The sequence below is a fragment of the Pyxicephalus adspersus genome, chromosome 1 (genome assembly GCF_032062135.1).
Source record: "Pyxicephalus adspersus chromosome 1, UCB_Pads_2.0, whole genome shotgun sequence".
NCBI classification, from domain to species: Eukaryota; Metazoa; Chordata; class Amphibia; order Anura; family Pyxicephalidae; genus Pyxicephalus; species Pyxicephalus adspersus.
Genome location: NC_092858.1, coordinates 113,261,095 through 113,273,480, shown reverse-complemented (window position 1 = coordinate 113,273,480; position 12,386 = coordinate 113,261,095). Strand labels below are relative to the sequence as shown.

Here is a 12,386-nt window from a genome sequence, read left to right as displayed (position 1 = left end):
ACACTAGAGCGCAGCAAAGCAGCTTCAATGTCAGCTAATTGCCTAAAGGAAAACTATGTGTCCCCCGATTCCTTTGACCCGATTTATGAAAGCTCCCCAAGGCTGGAGAGGTTACACCTCATCAGTGAACCTGGGTGATCCAGCAAACCTGAAACCGATTTTGTCAAAATCATTTGCTACTTTTAATTTATCAAACATGACCATATAAGATTGCCTCAAGGAAAAACCAGGAGCAGTCTCAAAGAATGACATCACTCTTGCTCTTTGCTCTGTCATAGTACAACAAAAAAAGGACAAAACATACACCACAGATTGTAGTAACAGATTATTGTTTAGCAGCTGGCTTTATTTTTTTTTATATATATACATATGAGTACATTCCATTCAACCATACCACTGTGATAACCTCTACATCAAACAGTCCAACTATCTATTGTAAGCAGAAAAACTGGAGAGCATATGTAATATCGACATAGAGGAAATGAAGATGACAAGGGCCCAATAATTTATTGTTCAGTTGTCAGTAGGCTACGGGATACATGCACCGGAATGGATTATAGAAAGTTATCTTAACATTATGCACTATTGACTTCCATCTTTTGCATCTGAGATTCTAGATCAGTGTTTTGGCTCTTTTTTCCACCATCCTGCTGTTTTTTTTGTTTTTTTGTTAGTTCTTGATCAATTGGAGCTGGCTTTACAAATTTTATTATATCTTTTAGTCCTGTAATGAAAAAAATCAAAATAATTACCTTAATTATCCAAACATTTTAGTTAACATCCACCACCCTGCCACAAATGTAAAACTCAAAAAAAGTAAATATATTCTAATTACACAATTTAACCATACAGTGTTCATGCATGAAAATCGGTTACCACCTTGTATAATTACATGCATGCTGCAGCCCAGTACTGTCACAACATAAATCATTCTGTTGAAAACTGTAATTGTCAGCAATCATTTATCCACACGTTAATGAAACAGTATTGGCCAAAATATTTCTTGAACTCCTATGTGCATACTGGAGGTGTGATGGTAGAGGGGACTGCAGTAGTAGCATTTATTTATACCAGTTTCCTCTGGTTATGGACTGCATTGATGTTGGGTTCCAGCACTTTTTTCCCCACTTTCTTCCAATGCAGTTAGGATTAGTTTAGGAGTGGTCAGGTTACTCTACCTTCTCACAGCCACTAAGGATCCAGTTCAGGTGTTGAAGGAGAAGACAAATAGGCAGCTGAACATGAGCCACCTTCAAACTCTTACAACTCTTCCTTCCCATTAAAGGTTTAAAACAATTTCAAACCTCTCCCTAACCCCCAGTATTTTATGCAATTTTTATATATATATTTTTCTGAAGTTGCATGTCACCTAATGCCATAGGGTCCTTTTATACCTGGTGATGCCAGTCCATTTGGGACAGTCAGCCCTCATCGATGCAGAGAGAGGTAGCAATGTGATTACTAGTGCTCCTCTCACTACCGTTACTCAGTAAATGCGGCGCCATGTAAAGGCTCAGCACTCACAGACTGTCCTTAGCTTTGGGTGTTTTTTTTTTTTTAATTATTTGCTAAGGAGGCAATCATAATAATCTAAAACTAACACCATAATAAATTTACTAATAGAACAAAATATAAAATAGTTGAAATCTGGTGCAAGATCTAAAAGGGTTTCCAATTATTATACTGACCAGCAGGCATGAAATTCCTGAGTTTTTCTGGTACAATTATTCCTTCCTCAGTCTGATAATTCTCCAGGATTGCACAGATTGTTCGAGTTGTAGCACACATAGTAGCATTTAACATATGCACAAAATCAGCCTGCAACACAAAAAGGAAATATGTAATTAAAAAAATACTCTACATTCAAAAATGTAAAATTTATTCCTGGCATTTAGAAATTCTTTTCACAATCACATCATAAATTTTGGCACAAATGGACTTAGTAATAAAACAATGCAAGGAACAAAACAGTAAATGCAATACAAATAATTTCCAATGAATAATCTATTTTATAAACCAAATTCAATATAGAGCACTGACTAGCTGACTTCTGCAGAGTGAATTGGTTACTATAGTCAGAAACCTTGCACCTATTGCTTTAGTTTTTTGACTGTTTATTTAATAAGCTGTGACATGCCTGTAAAAACATTTAATACAAAAACTGTATTAATAATCGTTTAAAGGTTATCTAGAATAACTACTTGGTGCTTTCAATACAATACTTCCAGGAGACTTTGGCAAAGGTGGGCTCTGCCTCACCAAAATGTTGGACTCCTATTAACAATTGTTTATTTTTGTAATCTTGGTACTCCAAAAAGACTCCCATGAGTGTGCAAGCTACTATAACATTGCACCTTGGCTTAGCTTTCAGGTTTGTGGATTATGAAAGCGTGCATTTGTAAAAATAAACCTAGTGAATAGGAGTATAGTGGCATACAGGCAATGAATAATGAAATTTAAAAAATATACACCCACAGAAATGCTTGGTCTTTTTTTCTGCTTTTTTCACAAGGTTTAGAATCATGCCACAGTAGAAAAGTTAAAAAACATTTTTACAATTTACTTTCTACTTTGAGGTGAACCTCCAAATCTCAATTGCAGCTGGAACTCCTGTATAGACCCCATGTTCTCTTCCATACTTTTTCCACTAGTACAGTAGGTTAGACCACCTGTTAAGGGGAACTGCTGACTACAATTAGCCCATTACGTTACCTTATCCATCATCTTTTTTGTCTGTCCATAACGGATACGAAGCCTCCGTGCTTGATAGTCAGTACAATTTGAACAAGACACTAACTCTCTAAAGGCAGCTGAGCCAGGAAACCATGCTTCTAAGTCCAGCTTCTTACTGGCTGCATGATTCAGAGAACCTGTAAAGGCAGAAGCATCCTCAATAACTATGCCAAGCAAATATTAAGAAATATCAAGATTAGTAGAAAGTTAGTTTAAAAATGTATATGCTTTTCACTAATGGATATTTGATATACAGTTCATTTCAGACAAAGAAATGTATACTAAATAGTTCACAGCCCCAAAACATGAAGAAGCAAACCCTGCAACAACATAGGGCGACTCCACATAGAGAAGCAGTATAGAATCACATGCAATCGATAATAAGCAAAAGATCAGATGCAAGGAAACTATAGACAATATTAATAGCATGTCCTTCGCCTCCGTTTGCCTATTTTTGACAGCTTTCAGGGTTCAGTACCAGGTGTTTTTTGTCAAATGCAGGAATTGGCACTGATGTGAAAGAATAAACAGTCATACACAATAAGGGTAGCAAACAACAAATTGTCAGGAAAGTCTGCATGCATGTGCCTGGAAAGCAAAAGATTTTTTTTGCATGGCTCAACCTTTTCTTTAACAATGGAAACTGCCTAATAAATGGCTAGGTTTGGGGTATATCTTCCACAATAGTGCAAGATTGTGCAATACCGTGTACAAAACCCCAAGTTCTACAGCCTCAAACAATTTTTGAGACAAAATGTATTATGGTACAATATTACAAAATATGTGGAGTGGTTCTAGAAAAGGGTTGAGAGCTTAGTATATCTAGGCCTAGTGTCCTGAATCTGTCCCATCTGTGCAGATACTAATATTTAAATTGTTATTGATTACCTTCCAATGTCTAAGCATTGGGGCTACAAAATTCTTGGACAGGTTTTTATTTATTAAAATCAGATACACAAAAGCCAATACAAGCATGCATACCTGACACAATGTTAACTATGCGGTAGGGAATGCCCAAAGCTTGGTAAAATTCTTCTGCTGTGCTAATCATCTCATCAAACATTTCCCAAGACTTGTTATCATGAGGAGAGGCATATATAAACTGCTCAATCTAAAATGAAGAAAACAAAAATCATATGCTAGAAAGAAAGACAGTTTATGAATATATTTTGATATATGTGACATACTCTTGGTTCTTTCTAGTGCTAGTCTACAAGACAATACGCAACCTGTTTTTTGGGGAAAAAAGTAACTAACTTCAAAATAGGCATAGAAACTTTGGATAAAGCTATACATATTACATGTCACATCACTTTCCTGAACAAAGATCAATTGTTTTGTAGTCTTATGTTTTATATATTCTGAGAAATCTCAAACTAATTCTGGCATGCTATTATGTCATTAATGCAAGAAGGTTTTATTACCTTTTCAAACTGATGTACTCTAAATATTCCTCGTGTATCTCTTCCATGGGAACCCACTTCCTGACGAAAGCAAGTGGATAGTCCTGCATACCGGATGGGCAAGTCTTCAGGCTTTAACCACTCATCACGATGTAAAGCAGCAATTGGTTGCTCTGATGTTGCAATTAAATATTTTTCATCAATGGAATTATCATCAGATTTTTCACTACCCTTTCCAATCACCTGTAAACAAATAAATCATATGGTAATTAGTGTTTTAGGAATTACAATTAAACTAGCTAGTTTATTCATGGTTAGGGGTTATAATACGTAGTATCTTGCAACACTTGAACAAAGAAGGTAACATTTCATTATAGATGTAATTGTACTCGTTTGCAAGAGGTGGAAGGAAACATCACTTGGTATTACTTAATAATAGGTAATTTCTTAGCCTGCACATTCAAAGTGTTAAAGTTAACAAGTTTACAGGCACAAAAAATAAATTAGACCCAGAAGTATAGACACTGTAACATTTAAATATATGCAAAAGATTGCAGACCTGAGTACTTTGCGAGTACCCAATATGATATAGTTGTTTATTAGAATTTACCATAATACCAAGGTATTTTGTGATATGTTTGAGTTGGCTTTTGTAGCATCTGGAACTGTACACCCGGAATATAAAGCATATTTTGCCTGGATTTGGTGTTAGTGTTTAGCTACACCAATAAATAAAAAGGTATGATGACAGATGCCATTATCTGCATTTATTTTAGTTAGCCAAAAAAAACCTGAGCATGGAGCTTTTTGGCTTCATACCTCTTATTTACACTGGAACTAAATAATTAGTTCTGTGTACAGAAGCATAAATAGAAAAAAGTAAATATATAACAATTATCTGTTTGTGCAACCATGAGAAACAGACAATATAGTTGCTTGGTAGCATACCTTATACAACTCCTCATCAAACTGGCTTAATTGAGCTACTTCCTGCATTACTTCTTTCCTCATGAAAAACGGTGTGTATATGGGAGTATAACTTTTTCCTGCTAGAGTTTGAAGTGCACACTGGATAATGGCTTGCTCCAAAAATACAAGTGGACCCTATAAGGATAAAAAGAATGATGTAAATATTGATAATGCAAGCAAAAAAAAATATACAATAAAGAAATCCAAAAGCACAAAAAAATACAAATCTGACTTAAAGAGAAACCAAACTCTAGATAATGTCCAAAAAGGCAGGTAATCATCAGTATTGCTTGTGGTCTCTCTCTATTGATCTTTCCCTGGTACTTACTTAGCATGCCTTGTTCTGTAGCGTGTCTCTGTGTAAAGGTAGGGAGTAGTAGCAATACCAAATCTCAAATCAAATCTCCCAAGAGTAGAATTTAGGGGCAACAGTGCCTAGGATCTCACACTGCAGATATACAGCTACACAAACTATATATGAGAAAGAGCAGTTGCTATTTTATTCTAATTCACTTTTCAGTTGTTATGCACAAGCATGTTCACATAAAAGATTTTTATTATGGGACAATTTAAAGCAGTAGGGGAGCTCTACACCTATGCTTTGATAAAAAAAACAGGACATGTACATGCACAACATACTCCCTATGTGCATTTTATACCCTTATTGTAATACTTGATTGATATGTATTTGTACATGATTATAGTTCATCTAAGGAAAGATATTTTCTTTGCTGCCAAATCCTGGGTCGTGCTAATTATAGCACTTTTGCATTACAAAACCAGTTTAAATAAGCTGTAAAAACAGCGTTAGAAAAGCATTACATATCCAGCACTCTCTGCACTGGGACAAGGAGTGAAAATGACCCCTAATGCTTTTGCCGCTGATGTTGTACAAACCTTGAGGAAATAGCCTCGGCTGCCAGCAACCACTGCACCTTTGTCTCCTTCAAAACCATCCACCATAACCACAAGATCTACATGAGAGTACTTCTTTTTAATTTCACAGTCTCCCCATGTGCGCTCCACTTTGTTGTCATTGTCCTAGACATGTCAAAAAGAATTGTTTTACAAAACTTTGTAATAAAATAATGAATACATATCCAACTAAATGTATTTGTCTTTTTACTTACTCATGTGAGTCAGAGACTCAAAAGCAACTTTCAAACAGTGATTCACTATTTCATCCTCCCCTGGACTAAAAACTATTAAATCAAATGTGTATTTCACTTTTTACTAATATCAATTTTAACCATATGGTGTAAATATAGCCAAAGCTTTATTATGTAAAGTATAGAGGGTTTAAACTCTCATCAGGTTAGAGTTATTTTCCCTCACCGAATATTCTAGACACAAAGGTAAATTAGAGGAAATCTCCCCAAAACAAAAGAAGGGGATATTCGCCCCAGATGGGACATTTGCACTTACCTCTTGCTTTGGTAACAACTTTAAAATTCTGGTTACCAGGACAAATAATGAGGAAAACAAACAGGAATAAAAACTTGACACTCAATCTAAAGCTGCCCGCAAAATTTCTGTTTCTGGAAAATATCAATCTTGATCATTACCAGTGACACCACTTACCTTTACTTCCACAGAGCCCCTGATGCCTCCATAACTGGCCTCAATTTGGTCCCGCGCTGAGAACAATCATCTTCTTCCTTCTTCTGGCTATGTCACCCAATCTCGCAATGCACAGGTGCGAGATCAGGAAATGTAGCCTGCTGTAACTATTAAACAAAAAAAATGCAGATTTCACTATGCATGCGTGAGATCGTCATTTTTTTTAGTGCCTGGAAAAGCCAATCGGTGCATGTTTGCTATACAGCGGTAGGCTGAGCAGAAGGCATCCTGTTGAGTTCTGCTCTATAGGATAGGACAGCAGTTGTCCCTGCATGGTTTTTTAGAGATCAGCCATGTTGGATTGCTAAATGATGTTAGGAATTCTGTACACATGCTACATTTTAGCCAGAGACAATAACAATTATGCATCTTGGGTGACAATTATCTAGCATGCATACACATCAGATAAGACAATAAAAAAATAAGTTTGTACCTCATCATTGCTTATTGGTACAGTTGGGTGCAGCAGGTTTCCTATTTCACGAAGGCTTTCAAACCTCTCGGTCTCTAGACGCAAGCGTTCTGCATCAGTTTCTGCAATTTTCTCATCTATCATGACTCGTAGTTTCTTGATCTGTGTTACTGATAACGTCTGTGAACAAGAATAATATTTTTTAAAGTAATAGGATATATATACATAGGAAGTGTTAATCATTTTGTGGCCCATTAGACACAATAAAGTGGTCAACTGAAAATCAAACTGAGTATCATGAAAGCATTTAGGGGTGCCCGTTTCAAATCATAAAAATGTTGTTATACATCTTTTTTCCCCACAGACATTTTCCAGTAGTCACATAACTAATTTAGCAGAGGCATCCATGTCTACATAGCTGAGGCTGTAGGCAAGGAGAATATCACCTGTCATGGAGAGTTAACTCCAAATAATGTGCTGCTGTGGGGGCATCATGCGAAGGAACACTAATCCACCAAGCATTATGGGGCAGTGTATGAGGAGTAAGCAATGGAATGGATGAACATCAGCTATATGAAATGTGTGTGGCAGCACAGTATTCTGTAGTCAGAAAGCAGGAGCACTGTGTACTGGCCACACTACCACATCAATCTGACCTTTTGGGTATTGTTACTAGGCAACAGGAAGAACCAAAAACTTATTACCCATGCAAAAAAAAAAAAAGTTTGCTTTGGTACCTGAAAAATTATAAAAAGGTACTGTTTTAAGTGGAATAATTTTCTTCTTTTTTGGTTCACAAACAACATGAATAGCTGTTTATAAATCACCTGCCCATGCCTATACCTGTATACCAACTCTGGAAAAGTCGCTCACTCAGTGACTGTAACAAAGTTATTATGTCTAAAGCCCCATACAGACATACATTGGATAGCAAATGATCTTGATCGTTTCCAAGGACAGATGAACAAACAAGCATAAGAGTGAATTGGGGAAGGATGAGCAAGAAGTTTAATGGGAATAACTGTGACAGACAAATGTAATGTTTTACACTTTTGGGACCCTTTCTGAGATACTGCCCTCTGAATACCCTGCAATGGTACCATAAATTGACTACTTCCTGACTATTCACATAGTTACCCCATAGAAATCTAATACATCAGGGACCAGAAAATGCTAAACTGACAGAGCACTTACTGTACCTGTGCAGTTTCTTCCATCATATTGTGGAGTTTTTTATTTAAATGTTTCATAACAGATCAATAAAACTAAAATGCAACAAAATGAATGAATGCCATTTTATATATTGGACAGGTTTTTTTTTTAAAAAATATATGCTTAATGGTTTGGCTTTGATTTAAAATAACTATAATTAAGCTTTTTACGAAAATTAAACTAGAGTGCTGGTCACTTCAGGAAATAAATGTGCTAGTAAAAGAAAAACAAAAAGCTTGAGTGTTTTCCTGCTAGTAAGAAACTATATTTATTGTATCTAAGCAAACAAACAAGGAAATAAAATAACCGTACTGTGACAACATATGTAAGCTTCCACTTCATTAAATCCCAGGATTAAAGTATAGTGCTGGTTATAGTGTTATAGATGGTTCCATAAATTACCGGATCTCAAACAGTATTTGGCAAAGGTAAATTCTGCCAAGGAGCAAGGACTGTTCAAAACATCTTTTCTGGAACACATCTTTTCCATTAATACTGAAAAACTCAGAAAGTGAAAGTGTGCCTCTTGATTTTAAAAAGAAGATTTGATATAGGATTGGAGCTGCTTTAAAAGTGTACTGTATTAGTATGAGAAAAGCCTATTTCTTCTAATCATCAACTACATATCAAATAATGACTGAAGCAGAGCTTAAAGGGTATACTTACACTCAGAACCTCTGAATTTAACTGGTCTAAATCCTGGGCATTTTCTGGGAGTTCATCACTGTCCCCAACAGGTTCCTTCTTCTGCAATAGCACAAATATACAAAAGGAAAAGTCTTAGGATAGAAAATTTTTTTTTTATACAACTTCTTGGAAAAAAACAGTATGGTTAAAATAATTTAAAATGATAAAAACCACCAGTAAACATTATCTGGGAGTGTACAAGTATGTTCTCCATATGGTTACCAACAAGACTTCCATTTAAATCAAAATCATGATCTGCTGGCTCTGCTTTAATGCTTGTCAGGGTGATGATTAGAGTGACCCAGTTGCTACTTAACAAGGTGTTTAACCTCCTGAGTGGTTAATTTCTGTCCGTTTTTTTTTAAGGGAACTTCCCGGTGACTCATCGGGTGCAGAGAACGCTGGCCAGAGGAAAGAAAAAGACACGATAGAGGACCCCGGCGGATCAGGTAAGTGCTTTATTTACTATTGTTTTCCATAGGTTTACCTACCCCGAGTGTGATTCGGGGTTAACGCTTTCAGCATCTTTTTTCTACCCCGAGTCAGACTCGGGTTTACTGCTGGGGAGGTTAAAGAAGCCTGCAGAAAAACATTATTAACTGACCTATCTTATCATGGATAAATATAGAAATGACACTAAGGCATGTGATCCAAAAATCAACAACTTTATGCTTTAATGTAAACCTGGGATAAAAATTATTTTGCTAAATGCTTGTTTTAGGTCAGTGTTCAGGAATTCCTGAAGCCAGAGCAAGCTAGATAACTATTAGGAAGGTTAGCACTGAAAGCCTACATATTCCTTTCAGGACCATTTTCTATAAGTACCCCCAAATCTTCATTTAATCAAATACTAAAAGGAAAACAAATGCATAATTATGAAAATCCTGAAAATACGACCCTGTGTCTGTTATCTGCACCTAAAGGTACGTACACACGTCCAATGGTTCTCGCCGGATAATCGGCTCTGGGCCGACGGGAATCTGGTGTATGTACAGCGCCCATTGTCCATCTTGGTGGATCCATGGACGATGGACGACGAATGATCGTAATGCAAGGACAGAGGGAGAGCGCGCAGCAGGGTACCGCTCTGTCTTTCTCCCCTCTGCATAGAGCAGAACAGTGCTGTATGTTCAGCACTCGTTCATGCATCGTGCAGTGCTTAGTCCTTGGAAAGCATTGTGAAAGATCCTTTCCAACGACTACAATTGCACGTGTGTACCCAGCTTTAGAAACACATCACAATCACTGTGCTCCAGTATTTGTTTACATCTCTCTGCCACTATCATCAAAGACTTCTTCGGGCAAGGGGATACAAAAAGGCAGACAAGCCCTATAGAACTTTATGGGATTGTATTGTGCAGGCGTGAGATTAATGTAAACAAAGTATGCAAGTAACTACAAAAAGTATGAAAATGTGGAGAGGGATAAAAAAAAGTTTAACAAAAGTAAACGTATTTTTTAAATTTTGATTAAGGCTTAGTCTACACAGACGTTTTCCCCAGTGTTTAATCTGAGGCTTTAAAAGCCTGTGATTGAAATTTCCCCTGGAAAACACAGGTAAACACTTCCATTGATTTCAATGGGGCGTTTTCCCGCGTTTATAAGCACTTAAAACGTAAACACCTTAAAAACACAGGAAAATGTGGCATAAGACGTTTTCCAGCGTTTTTAAAGCAAGCTTTAAAACGCTAAAGAAGTGCATAAAAAAGCATATAAACGCAGTAGGAATGTTTACATGCGTTTTTTTAAACGTCTGCGTAGGCCCAGCCTTAAGGTCAGAATAAAGTAAAAAAAATCCCAGCAGCTAAAATATACTATCCAATGATGAGTTACAGTTGTTTTACCTTCATTTTGTCCCCAATAGTCTTGCTGCAGAGGTTTTTCTGCTTGTTCAGGTTGTCCATTTGGAACCTGCCTGTGAAACACAAACACAATACAAATTCAAATCACGGAGCTAAAATTAGTACACAGCATACGCACAAAATATTCTCAAGAACCATTTAAAATAAAAATATGTTGGTAAATGGCCAAAGCAAATATTTATAGCTATAGATTCTTCTAACATCCTGAAAGCAAGCTGCATGTTGTTTCATCATGAGTGGATTTAACATGGGCTTGGGTTATTCTAAAATACAAACTGGAGGGTTTTGGAGCCACATGACTCCTTCGGTTTGACAACTCACCAGCAGATTTTCAGAGTAGAGGCAACTCTTTCAATTGTAAGGGTCGCTCTTATTGCTGCTCCACTGCATAAAAGTCTAGCGTTTTGCCCTATATATGAGTGGTGTTTTGCAGCAAGCAAGAGTTTTCTGTAACAATCACATTACTGGGCAGATTTCCACCAATAACAGGATCACTAATGCCACATGTGCCTAAAAACTGTCATTCTTACAGTGACCTAAAAGCAGTGTGCCCTAGGTAGGTTATTATGACCAAAACAAGAATGGCTGATCTAGTCACTGTATCAGGTACCCCTGCCTTTTAGTGTGATGAGCCAACAACTTCACCAATAGGCTTACTAGATACATCAGTTTTGGATAGACTTTAACAATTGTTATATCTGACATATATGGATTTTGCATAGATTTCCTCAAATACTCTATGGAAACCACTGTTTACATTAAAATCTATCTGTATGATCCAGCTGCAGAGAATAGACATAACCCTGAATCTTTCTACCTTTATAAAAAATATTACATTACCACATCTATATTGTATTATTACAGCCCATGTGATGAATCATATACACATATAGATTTATTGACAACAATCATCCCACACCCAAAAAATTCATAAAAATGAAAATTGTTAAAGCAGCTTATGTGTGCAGGGACATGGCAGAGCACCGATGAGCTGTACTTGTATACGAGTGGCAGTCCAGCAGTCACCACGCCTCTGTAGCTGCCTTGCAGCAAGATTGCATCAGATGTCAGCGCAGCACATGGAACCCCGAGCGGTGCCGGGCAGCTGCTGCGATCTAGCTATATTATATGTCTGTATATGTGTATTATAGGTATATAATATATGTATACAATATATGTCTGTATATTATAGGTATACATTATAAGTCTATATTATATGTATACATTATATGTCTGTATAATATGTATGTACTATATGGAGCTGTACACTGGGATAACAGGATCTCGGCATTGTTGTCAGATTTAGGCTCATTTCAGCTACTTACATTTTCTCCATGCAGCGTCTGACTTGAGCAAAGCATCCACCAAGCCCGGATCCTTAAACCTCTTCCTTTGTGTCTCCCGTACAAGCTCCGGGTTTCCTCCTTTGTCCTCACGAAACAAATCCAGGTCCAGAACCATTGTGACAACGACGGAGAACAGCTACAC

The 12,386-nt window shown here is 36.8% G+C and overlaps 1 protein-coding gene across 1 annotated transcript; it reads right to left on the bottom strand.

Annotated features, from left to right (window-relative positions):
• Positions 1–312: 312 nt before the first annotated feature.
• On the bottom strand, positions 313–12,359 carry SARS1 (seryl-tRNA synthetase 1). Its single transcript, XM_072424200.1, has 11 exons — positions 12,224–12,359; positions 10,881–10,951; positions 9,016–9,096; positions 7,159–7,317; positions 6,003–6,146; positions 5,085–5,240; positions 4,158–4,379; positions 3,715–3,844; positions 2,713–2,870; positions 1,689–1,818; positions 313–724 (listed from the first exon to the last, which is right to left on the bottom strand). The coding sequence occupies exons 1-11, from the start codon at positions 12,357–12,359 to the stop codon at positions 576–578; spliced, it is 1,536 nt and encodes a 511-aa protein (XP_072280301.1). The 3' UTR covers positions 313–575.
• Positions 12,360–12,386: the final 27 nt, after the last annotated feature.

Coding starts and splice junctions, on each gene's coding strand:
- SARS1 (XM_072424200.1), bottom strand. CDS start 12,359: ATGGTTCTGGACCTGGATTTGTTTCGTGAGGACAAAGGAGGAAACCCG. Junction 5,241..6,002: donor GCCGAGGCTATTTCCTCAAG/GTTTGTACAACA, acceptor TTATCCTTATAG/GGTCCACTTGTATTTTTGGA. Junction 3,845..4,157: donor GAGTACATCAGTTTGAAAAG/GTAATAAAACCT, acceptor TCTTCATTTTAG/ATTGAGCAGTTTATATATGC.